Source organism: Muntiacus reevesi, chromosome 9 (genome assembly GCF_963930625.1).
Source record: "Muntiacus reevesi chromosome 9, mMunRee1.1, whole genome shotgun sequence".
Lineage (NCBI taxonomy): Eukaryota > Metazoa > Chordata > Mammalia > Artiodactyla > Cervidae > Muntiacus > Muntiacus reevesi.
The window spans coordinates 5,523,652-5,539,867 of record NC_089257.1 but is presented as its reverse complement, the minus strand read 5'-3'; the positions used below and the strand labels follow the sequence as shown (position 1 = coordinate 5,539,867).

The 16,216-nt window shown below is 37.3% G+C and overlaps 2 protein-coding genes across 3 annotated transcripts; one reads left to right on the top strand and one right to left on the bottom strand.

The window, feature by feature from the left end:
* Window positions 1–4,137: 4,137 nt before the first annotated feature.
* Window positions 4,138–15,152, bottom strand: LOC136174982 (olfactory receptor 10AG1-like). 2 transcript variants are annotated; one of them, XM_065945277.1, is made up of 3 exons: window positions 15,121–15,152; window positions 14,134–15,058; window positions 4,138–4,182 (listed from the first exon to the last, which is right to left on the bottom strand). In XM_065945277.1, exons 2-3 carry the CDS (start codon window positions 15,016–15,018, stop codon window positions 4,138–4,140), a joined length of 930 nt encoding a protein of 309 aa, XP_065801349.1. In that variant the 5' UTR covers window positions 15,019–15,058; window positions 15,121–15,152. The 2 variants fall into 2 exon arrangements, with proteins under 2 accessions (XP_065801349.1, XP_065801347.1); XM_065945275.1 differs by lacking the exon at window positions 15,121–15,152 and having other exon boundaries at window positions 14,134–15,087.
* On the top strand, window positions 6,547–7,542 carry LOC136174435 (olfactory receptor 5T1-like). Its single transcript, XM_065944630.1, has one exon. It carries the CDS (start codon window positions 6,547–6,549, stop codon window positions 7,540–7,542), a length of 996 nt encoding a protein of 331 aa, XP_065800702.1.
* Window positions 15,153–16,216: the final 1,064 nt, after the last annotated feature.

Sequence of the window (16,216 nt, the reverse complement as noted above, 5' to 3'; positions counted from 1 at the left end):
TTCATTAAGTCCCATGTGTTTATTTTTGCTTTTATTTCCAATATTCTGGGAGGTGGGTCATAGAGGATCCTGCTGTGATTTATGTCGGAGATTGTTTTGCCTATGTTCTCCTCTAGGAGTTTTATAATTTCTGGTCTTACATTTAGATCTTTAATCCATTTTGTGTATGGTATTAGAAAGTGTTCTAGTTTAATTCTTTTACAAGTGGTTGACCAGTTTTCCCAGCACCACTTGTTAAAGAGGTTGTCTTTTTCCATTGTATATCCTTGCCTCCTTTGTCGAAGATAAAGTGTCCATAGGTTCGTGGATTTATCTCTGGGCTGTCTATTCTGTTCCATTGATCTATATTTCTGTCTTTGTGCCAGTACCATACTGTCTTGATGACTGTGGCTTTGTAGTAGAGCCTGAAAGTTTTGCTTTTAACTTTTATAATTCTATTAGTCTATTTTGCTGTTAATTTATAATTTCTTAATTTAAATATGGATTTTTCAATGAATACCATGTCAGTGCATCCCACATGATTTAGTAAAGCAGAACTTCCTATCAATACCAATATTTCTGTATTTTTTTTTCTTTCTTTGTCTTTGGATTAGAGTTTGCTTTTTAATTTATTTTTCAATGCTTAAATAGAATAGCTTCAGGAGCTGTTTTTTAAAAATTGTCTTTTATTTCAAAACAGAATGTGGTATGCTCCTGTGTTGGCTGCCATTCATGCGAAGTCACTTCAATCATGTCCAGCTCGTTGCAACTCTATGGACTGTGGTCCACTAGGCCCTCCCCGCCTCATGCCTGTAGGATTTCCTAAGATGATTGCTGGGTCATACGGTAAGTGTATGTTTCATTTCATAAGATACTGTCTGATTATTATTTGAAGTGACTGCTCCACTTTGCTTCCTGTCAGCAATGGATGAGATCTCCAGTTACATAGCATCCTTGTGAGCACTTTGCATTGCCATTTACTATTATATTCTAGTCATTCTAATATGTATATGGGATAACACAGTGATTTTATTTTACTTTCAGCATGGTGATTTTAAATCATATTTCCCTAATTGCAAATGGTGTTGAGCTTTTTTTTTTTAATTTAAACTTCCATCTGTGTATCTTCTGTGATAAAGTATCTGTACTCTATATCCATGCTGTACTGTTAATCATTTTATTTTCATATTTTTAAGATTTAATAGTCTTTTAAGCTATTATCCATATTCAGCATCATTATTTTGAAAAAGGGTTATTCTTCTTGTATGTATTTTCCTTAACAGCTTTGTCAAAAATCAGTTGACTATACTGTATAAATTTATTTCTGAAAAGTCTATTTTGTTGCAGACTTACATGTCTATCCTCTCATTAGTGCCACGGTATCTTGGTTATTTTAGGTTTGTGTTAAATCTCGAAATTATGTGAGGCCTCCAACACTTTCAAAAAGTTTTGAATACTTTAGCTCCTTTACATTTTCATAAAAATCATATTTTATTACCTTGTCTTTTCTCTAAAAATGCTTGTTTAAGTAGGGTTCCACTGAATATAAAGATCTTTTGGGGTTGCATTTAATTAATAGAACCTGTGTTCACAGTTGGACTGTTTACAAAATTTTTCCCTTTCTTCCTTCCTTTTCTCCTTTCTTCCCTCCTTTATTTTTCTTCCTGTTTCTTTTATTTCTTTTTTTTTTGCTTTTCTCTTCCTTTTTCTCTCTTTGGTTTAGTCCTCGAACTCTATCACCGGCACTACTTAATTACTGATTTAGAATCTCTGGGTGTAGACTGGAAGCAAGTATGTATTGTTTCACAATTGTTTGAAAACAATTTAAATGCATTTCTATGTACTAATTTATGGAATGGTATATGGCACACTCCAAAACACAAATCTCCATGCAACTCAAAAAGCTTGGAATTTATCTGCCCATATCTCTAATTTAAAAGGTTCTACTACACAGAATATTAAAGTTATCTGTATACAGTACCATGTCTCCTGTCAAACTACCTATTCATATATTTATATCTTACTTCTTCCATTAAACTATGCACTAAAATTTAATATATCTAAACTGTTTATTTAAAAAATTTGTCTCTCATAATACTCAGAAATGTAGCATGTTTAAGTTTAAGTAACTATAATAATCATCACTAAATGATTATGAATTCTGTCATAGTTTATGTTTTCACAAAAATTCATTATGTGTATGTATAAAGAATTTTGAGAGAAGTAACGCCATATACTTCTGGGAGATAAAGGTTATATTTCCTGGTCCATAGGTATTTAGTGTCAGAATGAGGACTATGTCCTATATCATTAGATTTAATTTCCAATTCTATGAATAGCTTTTTTCCACTGAGGGATCATTTTATTCAGAGGCCCACTGCACTTATTGAATTTTATCTGTAATAAGAGTTCATTGCTACAGAACCAGCCACTCATTTACTATGGGGGGAAATAACCAAATCAGGTGGTTATTTTCTGTCCCAGAAGAGAATTAGTGTGTTTACTCCTTCGGGTTTCCCTGTGGATTTCAAGAAGAGCTTGGCAATCTGAAGTAAGACTCCTAATGTCTAGTATTCATATATACCGTAACTGAGCAATTAATTTCCACAGGTAAGAGGAAAGGTTTTTCATCACTTATAAAACATTTTAGAAGCTTTAAGAACTCCAGGGAACATTTTAGAGAAGTAGAACCCACTCTTACTATAATTAGGTATATAGAACTGTAGATTAGAACATTAATTTCCTCAATGGAAGATAAGAGAAGGAGGACGGTAGGAATAAAAGGTTGATTTAAACAAGACAAAATATTAAATGGAGAGATAGTTAACTATCGACTAGCAACTTGGTAAGTGCCATTTGGAGATTAAGATGGTTTTCTCATGGAGGGATAGAAATAAATTTGAAATCTATTTTGCTAGTCAGTTAATTGCTCTAAAAACTACTTCTAGTTTTTGTTTTGTTTTGCTTTAATGCCCTGATCCCTAAAGTAAGGGGTCATTTGTATAAATGAATTCACATATGTGACGATATTATTTGGCACTATTTCTGGGGTATTTCATTCCCAGAACTATGGCATATTGCAAAGAGTATGCAATATGGTCAAGTGGGAATAGCTTAACACGCGCAACAGAGACTCCTGAATCTGAATCCTGACTCTGCTAGTAGCTTATTATGTAAACTTGGCTAACCCATGGGTCTAGCTGGTCCTTAGGTTTCTCCTGTATAAGATGCTGGATTATTAACTGCAGGTTGCTATGCAGGTCACATAAGATGAAGTACACAAAAGTTCTAACACCTGAAAGTGAAAGTGAAGTCGCTCAGTTGTGTCCGGCTCTTTGCAACCCCGTGAACTGCAGTCCATCAGGAGCTCCGTCCATAGGATCTTCCAGGCAAGAGTACTGGATGGGGTGGCTATTTCCTTCTCGAGGGGATCTTCCCGACCCAGGGATCGAACCCAGGTCTCCCACATTGTAGGCAGATGCTTTTACCATCTGAGCCAGCAACACCTAGTAGCCACTTAATAACACGTGGTAACTGCTATCACATCTTTCCTTCAAGACTGGTGTTTGTAGTATTTTTTCACAGATGTTAAGTGCTACATGTTTTCTCAGTATATGAGAGTTGAGGAGATTATTTGATTTTAGTTTTCCAGAATGTGGCTATTTTGTTAAAAATTTGGAATCTATATTTTTGGTTTTCAGGCTCTGTCTCTTAGAGTAGTATTTGCTGGATATAATCAGTTCTAATATTATCTATAGTGAAGCAGATCACCAGCCCAGGTGGGATGCATGAGACAAGTGCTCGGGCCTGGTCCACTGGGAAGACCCAGAGGAATCGAGTGAAGAGGAAGGTGGGAGGGGGGATCGGGATGGGAAATACATGTAAATCCATGGCCGATTCATGTCAATGTATGACAAAACCCACTGCAATGTTGTGAAGTAATTAGCCTCCAACTAATAAAATAAATACATAAAAAAAATATACCATATTCCATAAAATGTATGGAGTTTATCTCTTGCATCCAAGGTGCTCCAGCACAGGCACTTCTGCTGGAGCACCTTGGATGCAAGAGATAAACTCCATACATTTTATGGAATATGGTATTACAGTCTTATTCATAATACAGTTACTGGGAACATCATTACCTTAAAAAAATACCTATAATGATAGGCCAATACACAGGTTTCTCCATTTAAATAAGAGAAGCATTCTGTAAGGTCAAGTAATTCCTCTAAAGTAAAATTGCAAAACAGTGAGTAAACTATCAGATTATTAATTTTATATTAATGCCTATGTAAAGATAGACTGGTATTTATAGGTGTTTTATGCATTCATGACATACGTAAATAATCTTTAATTTTTTTCAATATTTTTAGGCTACATAGTTCTACACATTTTTTCAAATTGTTGCAAATCTCCAAATTTGGATCTACACAGTTCAACTCCTGTTGGTCAAGGGTTAATAGAGAACTATTGGTGCATTTTTCATATTTTGCTTGCATAATTTTTTCCTCTTTTCACTGTTTTTTTTTTTTTTATTTCCCTAATTCCTGTTTTGTATCTGGCACTCTCTAGTAAATACTTTTGTACAACTATACTTCCTTTCTTGAAAGAGAGAAAAGAGAGATGAGAGAGAGAGACAGACAGACAGAAATAGATGAGGGTAAAAGAAAATGAGAAAATTTTAAAAAATAAATATATTTTTGTGATACTCAAGCTATACATTAATATAGTTCATCTTATTATTTTGGTTTTATAAGTTATTTTATTAATGTATCTTTCAAACTAAACTAGCTCATTCTAATACTTTCATGCATTGTGCTATTATTGGGGCTTCCCAGGTGGCACAAGTGGTGAAAACCCCACCGACCAATACTGGAGACATAAGAGCCGTGGGTTCCTGCAGTGGTCAGGATAGAACAGCCTGGGTCAGGAAGATTCCCTGAAGGAGGACTGGAGATACACTCCAGTATTCTTGCCTGGATAATCCACAGACAGAGGAGCCTGGTGGGCTAAGGTCCATAGGGTCGCAAAGTTGGACAAGCCTGAAATAACTTAGCACACGCATTGTGCTATTATTATTATTATTACTGCTACTACTTGTTATGTGTGTTAGAAAAGTTATCCATGTGAATCTAGAAGGAAGTTTCTGGGAAAACGAAGACATATAACTTTTTTTTTTTCCTGATAATCATTTGCTTCTCCTCTTGATATATGAAACTCTTAACAAAACAAAAATGTAATGTTTCATGTTAAGAATATAAATATTTGTAAGTCATTGAATTCAATGCAGTCGTCTGCATTACAGAATTTGCACACCCTAAATGCATATTGGTCTATGGAACACCGACGAAGAACAAAAGTCAACAGGCTGAAATCTTGCTCCTACATCACAGATGCAATACTTAATTATGTTTCAAAGATAGAAGCTGTAGGTCCAGATCCTGGTGATTCATTAGCACTTTGATTATGTATTATAGATTTTCCTTGTTTTCATATTCCTTTGAATAAGCAACACTGGCAGCATAGGGAAATATAACAGTGATAAAACACTCCATTGTGGTTTACCGGGATGTTATGCTTTTATCAATACATTATAGAAAGAATTTATTATATATCATTAGTGACATTTGTTTTATAGTATTTAAAGAAACCCCATATGCAGCTATAACATATGGAATAAATGTCACATAGTTTATTTTTGCCAAGAATATGTCTCAAACACACATGCAAGGACTTTGCAGAGATAGAGTACGTGTATAGAAAAATTTTAGTTTGTAGTCAAGAAAACATTAGCAGTATAATAAATTGTGGGGGAGAAAATGAACAAACTGAATGTTATGTTTTTCAAAGAATGAAAGCTGAAATGCAAAACCACAAAGCAACAGCTTGTTGTTTTCGTTGGCATACTGCATTTACCCGTGGAATGATGTATTCTGTTCTGTTCACCACTGTTCTAGCAGTGCTAGTTAAACAGGGAAGTAGTCATAAAAGAGGACGTGAAATGACTTGGCTTGGAAAAGCTGCCTCGTACGCTAGTTGTAAAGTAAGTCTAACTTATCCCATTTACTCATCTGGGCATTCTTTGAAGCTTAATAATTTTCACATTGATTTTTTTCATTTAAATTCAACACAATCTTATGATGTGTGTTTGCTGCCATTTTAAAAGTTGCAACATTAAGGAAAGGTATAATCACTGATGAAAATCTAAGATTAGCACTCAGATGTGTACTTTCCAATATTTGCCAATTTAAAACTTCCTATATTTATTCGCATTTGTGATTTTTAAAATGATGTGATGTTAAAATAGTAGGCAATAAATTTAACAAAAAGTAAACTAAATTAGCCAAATTTTTAATGGGAAAAATTTAACCAACAATAATTAATTAATTTATTTTTACAGGGTAATACATCCACTTGAACTCAATGTTTAACCCCTTCTCATTCCCTCACTGCAAAGAATTTTAGGATTGCAATATACCCTTCTAAGAAACAAATAGGAGGGTATAATTGCATGGACTCTGTATTCACCATATACTGCCTTTAGACAAAAAAATAAAAACTGAAATGTCAGGGTCACTGTTCGATTTAGATTTATACAGGTTTCAGGCAAAAAATGTGACTGAAGTCACCACGTTTATATTGATGGGGTTTACAGATGATCCCGAGGCTCAAGTTCCTCTGTTTTCACTGTTTCTGGCAGTCTACCTTTGTACACTGATAGGGAACCTGGGGTTGGTCTTCTTGGTCTCTGTGGATTCCGGGCTCCACAATCCCATGTACTGTCTTCTGAGTGTGTCATCACTCTTGGATGCCTGCTGCTCCTCAGTTGTCACTCCAAAAATGATAGCCAATTTCTTGGCGGAAAATAAAACTATTCCATATCTTGCGTGTGTGACACAGACATTTCTCTTAGTTACTTTCGGGACCACAGAGTGCTTCCTCTTGGCTGCGATGGCGTATGATCGCTGCGTGGCCATCTACGACCCGCTCCGGTATTCAGCCAGCATGGGACCCAGGGTCTATGCGTCCCTCATCATTGCTTCCTGTGTTGGTGGCGTCTTGCATGCTTCTGTACACACCGTGGCTACTTTCAGCCTCTCCTGTGCCTCCAATGAAATCAGACATGTCTTCTGTGACATCCCTCCCCTCCTGGCTATTTCTTGCTCTGACACTCACACAAACCAGCTTCTGCTCTTCTACTTCGTCGGTTCCATTGAGATAGTCACTATCTTGATTGTCCTGATCTCCTATGGTTTAATTCTGTTGGCCGTTCTGAGGATGTGTTCCGCAGAAGGGAGAAGGAAAGCCTTTTCAACATGTGGCTCTCATCTAACTGGAGTGTCCATTTACCACGGAACCATCCTCTTCATGTACCTGAGACCAAGTTCCAGCTATGCTTTAGACCATGACATGATTGTGTCAATATTTTATAGCATTGTGATTCCCATGCTAAATCCTGTCATCTACAGTTTAAGGAACAAAGATGTCAAAGAGGCAATCAAAAGAGTTTTGCGAAAAAATTGGTTTGTTCATAAAGTACATTTTCACACTAAACACTGAGTTGAAGAAATTAAGACATGTTATTGTCTCCATATAGGAATGTCATGGTACAAGATTTTTTTTTTAATTTTTAATTTTATGTCTTTTATTTCTTTTGGATATTTCATAAATAAAGATTATGGTCAACAACCAACTGTGTAAGTTTTGCAGGTGTGGATAATGATCATCCATTGGTTTCTTAATGAGTTTATAAATATATGCACACCCAAATATACACATATACACTAACATATACATATACCTGCTAATAACTGGCGATATATTTTTGCCAAGGCTGCCGTAACAAACTACATAACACTGTGTGGCTGAACAACACAAATGTATTTTCTCACTGTCCTGGATGCTTTGTGTTTGAAATCAAGGTGTATCCAGGGTTGTTTTCTTCTGAGGCCTCTCTCATCAGCATCCACAATCATCTTGAATTAGAGGCCCCACCCTATAGTTGCCCCTCAAGACCCTATTTCTAAATTCAGTGACAGACTGAGGTAAGTAGTTTAGGACTTCAACAGGCAAATAATGGATTTACTTATACCCACACATATACACACGGAAGCATGTATAAACCATTATTTTCTCACAAAATACAGAGTCTTGGTGTTCAGTTCAGTTCAGTCGCTCAGTCATGTCCAACTCTTTGTGACCCAATGAACCACAGCACGCCAGGCCTCCCTGTCCATCACCAACTTCCGGAGTGCACCCAAACCCATGTCCATCGAGTCAGTGATGCCATCCAACCATCTCATCCTCTGTTGTCTCTTTCTCCTCCTGCCCTCAATCTTTCCCAGCATCAGGGTCTTTTCAAATGAGTCAGCTCTTCACAGCAGGTGGCCAAAGTATTGGAGTTTCAGTTTCAACATCAGTCCTTCCAATGAACACCCAGGACTGATCTCCTTTAGTCTTGGTGTTAGCATTTATCAATAATGTTCATGAACTAAAGAATAAAAAGAAAAATAAAAACAAGCACAATTCCAAAATAAGATTACAAGTATCTGCTAAATATTTCCCTTACCCCACTAAGCCGCAGAACATCTATATGGGTTTCTCTCCATTCCTGGTTCTGACTCAGCTTTGGCTCAGTTTCCCCTTGACACCCCTACCTTCTACTAATAAAGGATTCAAATTCCCAACTTGAGTGCTATATAAATGACTTCAAAATTTCTGTGCCTGACCTTATCTCCTATGCCTATAGGGATGAGTTTGCTAAAAACACAACCGATATCAGCTGACCTTGTATAGTACCTACTGTTAAAAGAGAGGGAATTGACTGGGGGAAAATTTTTTAAAAGGTACATAAAAATTAAAAACAGTAAATCTATATGACCAAGAGAAGTGGTATTACCGCTCTGATCTTCCCACTGGAGATGACCATGCAGACCATGCAGATAAGCCAGCATTGCCTGAGGGAAGGGTTATGGCCTCTTCTGAGGCTGCCATTGTCTGCTTCACTGCAGATGCTCATCTGGACCACCCTAACTGCCTCTCTTGCTTCTAGACCTGTATATATGGGTCCCAGAAGGCCCTGAAAGGTGAGACCCAGGTGGAGCGACCCACGAACTGTGACCCATGTGTGGGTATACCGTACTCTGTCAGTACTAACCGAGTCTCTGATTTTTTCAGGTAGTCCTATGGGGAGCATGTGTGGATATTCAGAGTGAGGATAATGGTGGAAGGAACATGATATTACATTAGGCCAAACATTGGTATACACCAACTCAGCAGAGATTCTTATTTTAGACCACGGTTTCAGGAGTTAAAAAGGACTGTAACAGGTTTGATAGGTGAGTTGGCTAAAACATGGAGAAAAAGGTGGCCAACAGTGAGATACATAGTAATGGTCAGTCCGCTCTGTTTGATGTAGGGAAAGAGACTCACAGTCTTAAGGTGGGGTTGGAATGTTTAAGTGGATTTGTCACTTAAGATCTATTAATTCACACTGGGACTGTGCAAAAGGCTTCCTTTTCACCAACAAAATGAGAAACATATTTGTGAAGGGAGCTCTAGCACTTGAAGATCTCCATATGTGGTCTTCTCTAAGACCAAATCTTACAAAGGGAACTACAGCCACTAAATTGAAAAAATACAGTGATATTTATTGGATCCCAGGGTGGCAGGTGCCAACTGGCAAAAAGCAACCACCAAAGGTACAGTGGTCCTAGTTACTGTAATGGACAGCAGCATCAGAATAGTATGATTCATAGAGACCTATGGCATTAGCTAGGTAATCATGGTTTCCTTAGAAGTAAATTAGAGGCTTATTAAATGCTTACTTGATCTCTGTAAGCAGAAAAGATTTAATTCAAGGGAACCAAAATCTAACTAAAATTATTAAAATAGATAGTCATGGCTCCTCATTAATTCCCAGAATTGAGCCACTTTACAGCCCCAAGAACCATTCAATGAAGGGGAGTCTGGGTCCTCTAAAGAAGGACTTGCTACATAGCCACAATTTTTATTTTTTATATTTATCCCACCCTCCCGGAAGGGACTGAAATATTTTGTGAAAGTAAATGCTCTGGGAAAAAGGAAATAATCATAATTTTCTGTAACTACAGGACACTTTATTTTTTGGGCTCCAAAATCACTACAGATGGTGACTGCAGCCATAAAACTAAAAGACACTTGCTCCTTGGAAGAAAATCATGACAAACCTAGACAGCATGCTGAAAAGCAAAGACATTACTTTGCCAACAAAGGTCCACCTAGTCAAAGATATGGTTTATCCAGTAGTCATGTATAGACGTGAGAGTTGGACTGTGAAGAAAGCTGAGTGCTGAAGAATTGATGCTTTTGAACTGTGGTGTTGGAGAAGACTCTTGAGAGTCCATTGGACAGCAAGGAGTTTCAACCAGTCCATCCTAAAGGAAATCAGCCCTGAATATTCATTGGAAGGACTGATACTGAAGCTGAAACTCCAATACTTTGGCCACCTGATGTGAAGAACTGACTTATTTTTAAAGACCCTGATGCTGGAAAAGACTGAAGGTGGGAGGAGAAGGGGACAGCAGAAGATGAGATGGTTGGATGGCATGACCGACTCAATGGGCATGAGTTTGAGTAAACTCCAGGAGTTGGTGACAGACAGGGAGGCCTGGTGTGTTGCAGTCCATGGGGCCACAAAGAGTCAGACACGACTGAGCGACTGAATTGAACTGAAGCTCTCCGTCTCTCTGTCATAGTTTAGCTTGTAGAGCTCTTCATCATCTTTCTCTTCCAAAGAACATAACACTGGCCCTAATACTGATGGAATGATGCTGACTGGACCAAGGGAACAAGAAGCTGCAAATGCTCTGGCTTGTTGGTGAAGTACTTTCCTATCCCTGGGTAAGAAATGAACATGGTTAAATTTCAAGGGTCATCTGACTCAGTGAGATTTCTACAGGGCCAAGTGGAGCATGCTGAGATGGCTCTTCTCAGATGAATAGTCATTGCTGCATCTGTTGTCTCCTAGAGCAAAGAAAGTAGGATCAGATACACTGGGCCTTTTTAGATTTGGGAGGCAACATATTCCTTTTTCAAGTGTGTTCCTATGGCCCATTTCCCAAGTGACCCAGAAGCTGCTAGCTTTGAGTAAAGCCTAGGATAACAGAAGGCTCTGCAACAAGTCCGAGCTATTATCTAAGCTGCTCTATCACTTGGTCCATATGCTTCAGTAGATCCAATGGTGTTTGAAGTGTCCATGGCAGATAGGGATGCTGCTGGAAGCCTTTGACAGGTCTTCCAAAAGGGAATTACAGCTCAAGCCTTTAGGAGTTTTGAATAAGACTCTTTCATTCTCTTCAAAGTGCTCTTCTTTTTAATACTGAGCTTTTGACTTGCTACTGGACATTAGTAGAAACTGAACACTTGATCATTTCCTACCAAATTACCATAAGACTTATGATACTTTTCATGAAATAGTGTTATATAATTATAATATTAAAATGCTTGTTTTAAAGACACATATGTTTTGAAAATAAAATAGAAACATAATATGTGATGTTTATTTCTGTATTTACCATAATTTTTTTGTTTATTTCTGATATGAAATTACCAACAGTTTATGTTACTACAGGCTAAATATTTGTTTGACATTGTTGATAGATCAAGACTGATAGTAATAACTCTGCTTTGTTTTCTTTTCCTGAAAGTTTCTACTTTTAATTCAAATCTTTTTAAAATTTCTTTTTAATATTTTTGCTAATGTGTAAAGTGAAAGTCGCTCAGTCATGTCCAACTCTTTGGGACCCTATGAACCATAGAGTCCATGGAATTCTCCAGGTTGGAATCCTGGAGCGGGAATCTGTTCCCTTCTCCAGGGGATCTTCCTAACCCAGGGATCGAATTCAGGTCTCCCAATTTCAGGGGGATTCTTCACCAGGTGGGCCACAAGGGAAGCCCAAGAATACTGAAGTGGGTAGCCTGTCCCTTTTCTAGTGGATCTTCCCTACCCAGAAATCGAACTGGCGTCTTCTGTATTGCAGGTGGATTTTTTACCAGCTGAGCTCCCTGGGAAGCCCTAATGCATGAAGTGTAATAAACAGTGAATGTTGAAAACTTATAATTAGACATATTTTGCACATCTGTACACCAGTGAAACCACTGTTTCAACCAAGATAAAGAACATGTCTATCATATGTAGAAATTTTCTCATGCTCCCTCCCTTCACCATTCCCCACAACTCACAAAATATCATTTAAATGTAATGCCATTGTGTTACATATGAACATAATCTGACTTGTTTGTTTGGGTTTTGTTTATTTGTTTAGGTTTATATTTTTGGTATTTTTGGTAACTTTTTTCCTTTAAAAAGTAAAGATGCACCTACCATTGTGTTGGGAACTGTAGACCTAAAAAAATTAGGTGGCAAATTTTTATCCTCACTCCCAGCATCTAACACTGTGTGTGCCTTACTCCTTTGTAGTAATACTGAAGGTCATTCAAATTATGATCTACAATACTCAGCAGAGAGGCTTTATTTTTAATTCAGTTCAGTTGCTCAGACTTGTCCGACACTTTGTGATCCCATGAATCATAGCACGCCAGGCCTCCCTGTCCGTTACCAACTCCCAGAGTTTACTCAAACTCATGCCCATTGAGTTGATGATGCCATCCAGCCATCGCATCCTCTGTCGTCCCCTTCTCCCCCTACCTCCAATCCCTCCCAGCATCAGGGTCTTTTCCAATAAGTCAACTCTTCTCATGAGGTGGCCAAAGTACTGGAGTTTCAGCTTCGGCATCAGTCCTTCCAATGAACACCCAGGACTGATCTCCTTTAGGATGGACTGGTTGGATCTCCTTGCAGTCCAAGGGACTCTCAAGAGTCGTCTCCAACACCACAGTTCAAAACATCTATTCTTCGGCACTCAGCTTGCTTCACAGTCCAATTCTCACATCCACACATGACCACTGGAAAAACCAGAGCCTTGACTAGACGAAACTTTGTTGGCAAAGTAATGTCTCTGCTTTTTTAATATTTTATTTTAGACCATAGGTATTAACTTTGTGAAGTACATTTTCAGACATGAAAGTACTTAGAAAATTTAACATATATGAGTCTTCCAAAACAATAATTAAAATGCACATTTTAGTATAGAAAGAGATTGAGAAAATTTTAACATCAATGAATAATATACACTTTAAGGAACATGTAAAGAATGTTGTGTAATTGATTCAAAAGCCCTTAAAGTAGCAGATCGCAAGTCTGTTGGGACTGATTCCATCTTTACGTCATTTATACACGAGCTGTAGCTTCTTTCTATGTGCTCTCTAATTGTCCAGGAGTCTAGACTGAGCTTTTTAACACAGTGATGAAAAGATTTCCACTGTTAGAGAGGACAAATTCTAATGTCAAGGTGCTATTCACATTTATTAAAGTTTCCTTGCCAAAGGTAATCACATAGCTAAACAAAGGGTCAGTCTAGGAAGAAATGACAAAAAAACATGGATATAAGAATAAATGATTTATTGGGGGCCCTTACCATATGGACGTAATGTGTTTTATTAATGACTCCATATTTTTCTATTATATTTATGCACAATATTTATTAAAACAGTTCTCAATATGAGCATTCATTTTCCTTTTTTTTCCTGCTTAGAAAAATACTGCTGCAATAAACATTACACTACACATTATTGTTTTTATAAGTACTTCTCATACTAATACCTTTACATATTCAGGCTTTTTTTTTTCCTATGAGGAAATCACTTAGTAGTGATTCTGTAGCATCTCAGGGTGTTTTATTTATTTAATAGAGTATATAAAAGTAGAGTATAGAAGGGCATAAAAAAAGGGAAAATGGCATAATTTCAATTATAGCACATCCTGACTATCACACCTTCTTGTTTATTTAGACATCTCTACTTACTAGTTTACAGTAAGGAGAAAACTGATCTTTAGGGTAAAACATTGCTAAGTAAATGAACACAATTGCCATAAACTTGGGGACATAACTCTTTACTAAAAGGAAATTATAGCATGAGCTGCATTTAACAATTTAAGACAATACAGAGCAGTAAATTTCAATTAAGTCTGTGAGTAAATTACATACATAAATGCAGCATAATTTCTGTATTATTTCAAATGTCTCATAATCCTGATAATTAGGGAAGAAATTTTCTCATTGCCTTTCTGACGTCTTTGTTCCGCAGACTATATATGATAGGATTTAACATTGGAGTCAAAATGGTGTAGAAAAGAGATATCAGTTTGTCTAGTCCTTCGTGCTCATCTGATTTAAGCTTTAAGTAGGTGACAGTGGCTGATCCATAGAATAAAAGTACAACGGTGATGTGGGAAGAGCAAGTGGAGAAAGCTTTGGTCCGTCCTGTGTTTGCTGGCAACTTTAGGATGGTGGAGATAATTCTGATATAGAATCCAAGTATCAGCAAAAAGGGAACAGTGACAAACAATATACCAAATATATAGACCACCATCTCATTCACAAAGATGTCTCCACAAGCCAGTTTTAACAATGGGGGAATGTCACAGAAGAAATGATTGATTGTGTTGGAGCCACAGAAAGGCAGAGAGAAAATCTGGCATGTTTGGCCTATCTGGACCGGAGCACCGCTGACCCAGGAGGCAGCCACCAGCCCGACGCAGACCTGGGGGCGCATGAGCAGGGGATAGTGCAGAGGGTCACAGATGGCCACACAGCGGTCATAGGCCATCACAGCCAGGAGGAAGCACTCGGTGGCTCCAAGGATAAGGAAGAAGCACATTTGCGTAGCGCAAGTGAAAAAAGAAATGGTTCCTCTCTGGGTCCAAAGGTCCATGAGCATCCTGGGAAGAGTGACCGATACATAGCAGATTTCTAGGAAGGAAAAATTGCCGAGGAAAAAATACATGGGCGTCTGAAGAGTGGCATCTACTCTGGTTATTAGAATTATGATGCCATTCCCCAACAGGATAATCACATAGATGACTAAGAATATCCCAAAAAGAAACCATTGAAATTGGGGAATATCAGTGAAACCCAAGAGGACAAATTCCATCATGATAGTGAGATTTGTTTCTGTAATTTTCAAATGATCTTCTCTCTCTAAATTTACATTTCTTGACTGCATTTTCTTTCTGCACAATTGGACTAGGACATGGGCTTTAGTCTTAACCAGTTCTCAGTTACTTTCTGACACACTTGTGTTCTGTGATTTGGGGAGATTTGATTTGAAATCAGGAGGTATAAACTCATCTGCAGAAAAAAAATCTTAAATGATTTATAATGTTACATCTACATTCTAATAAAATCCATATGTCTCATCATTTTAACTTAAATTATGGCAAAATGGAGAATGGAAAAAGCAGAAAAACTACTGTTTGCAGTCAAACCATTTACTATTAATTGTCTAACTTTCATAATTTTTATTCCCCAATCAACCTCATCTATCTGGTCTAAAACATCTAACACAATATTCTATTGACTATTTATGTATCCTTTTTACCCTTAACATTATATCTAATAACTCATTCTATAAAGATATGGCATAAGGCTCCACCCTAATTTATTGCTTCATAAATGCTTCTAATTAACTCAAAAGTAGAAATCATTATTAGAAGTGGTTATTTTCTAAGGAGTGAGGAAGTTAAAACTTTAAGAATGTAAGAGACAAAGTTTTATATTCAAGTTCATAACATTCCAAGGATTAGAATTCCAAATTACTGAACTAAAATACATCTCATTGCTTAGAAACACAACTTTTTGACATTTAACTGTTTTTAATCCTAGTAATTTTGCTGGAGAAGGAAATAGCAACCCACTCCACTATTCTTGCCTAGAGAATCTCAGGGACGGAGGAGCCTGGAGGGCTGCCTTGTATGGGGTCGCACGGAGTCGGACACGACTGAAGTAACTTAGCAACAGCAGCAGTAACTTTGGACATTTTAATACTTTTCCGCCAAAATTAAATGTTCCTAGGGAAAAGAAATATCAATATATATAAAAGTTTCACAAATGTAGTCAGATATTGTGTCCAATTCCTTCCCTGTTTGCCGTCTGATTTGATTAACATAAACAAAAATAAAAATCAATCAAAAGAGTTAAATATTCTTTTTTAGGAAATTATAATTTGGCTGTGAAAAATGCTTCCTATATTCCTCTATAGAGGAAGTGCTCAGATGTACAGATGTGTCCAACTCTTTGCAACCCTGTAGCCTGCCGGGCTCCTCTGTTCATGGGATTCTCCAGGCAAGAATACT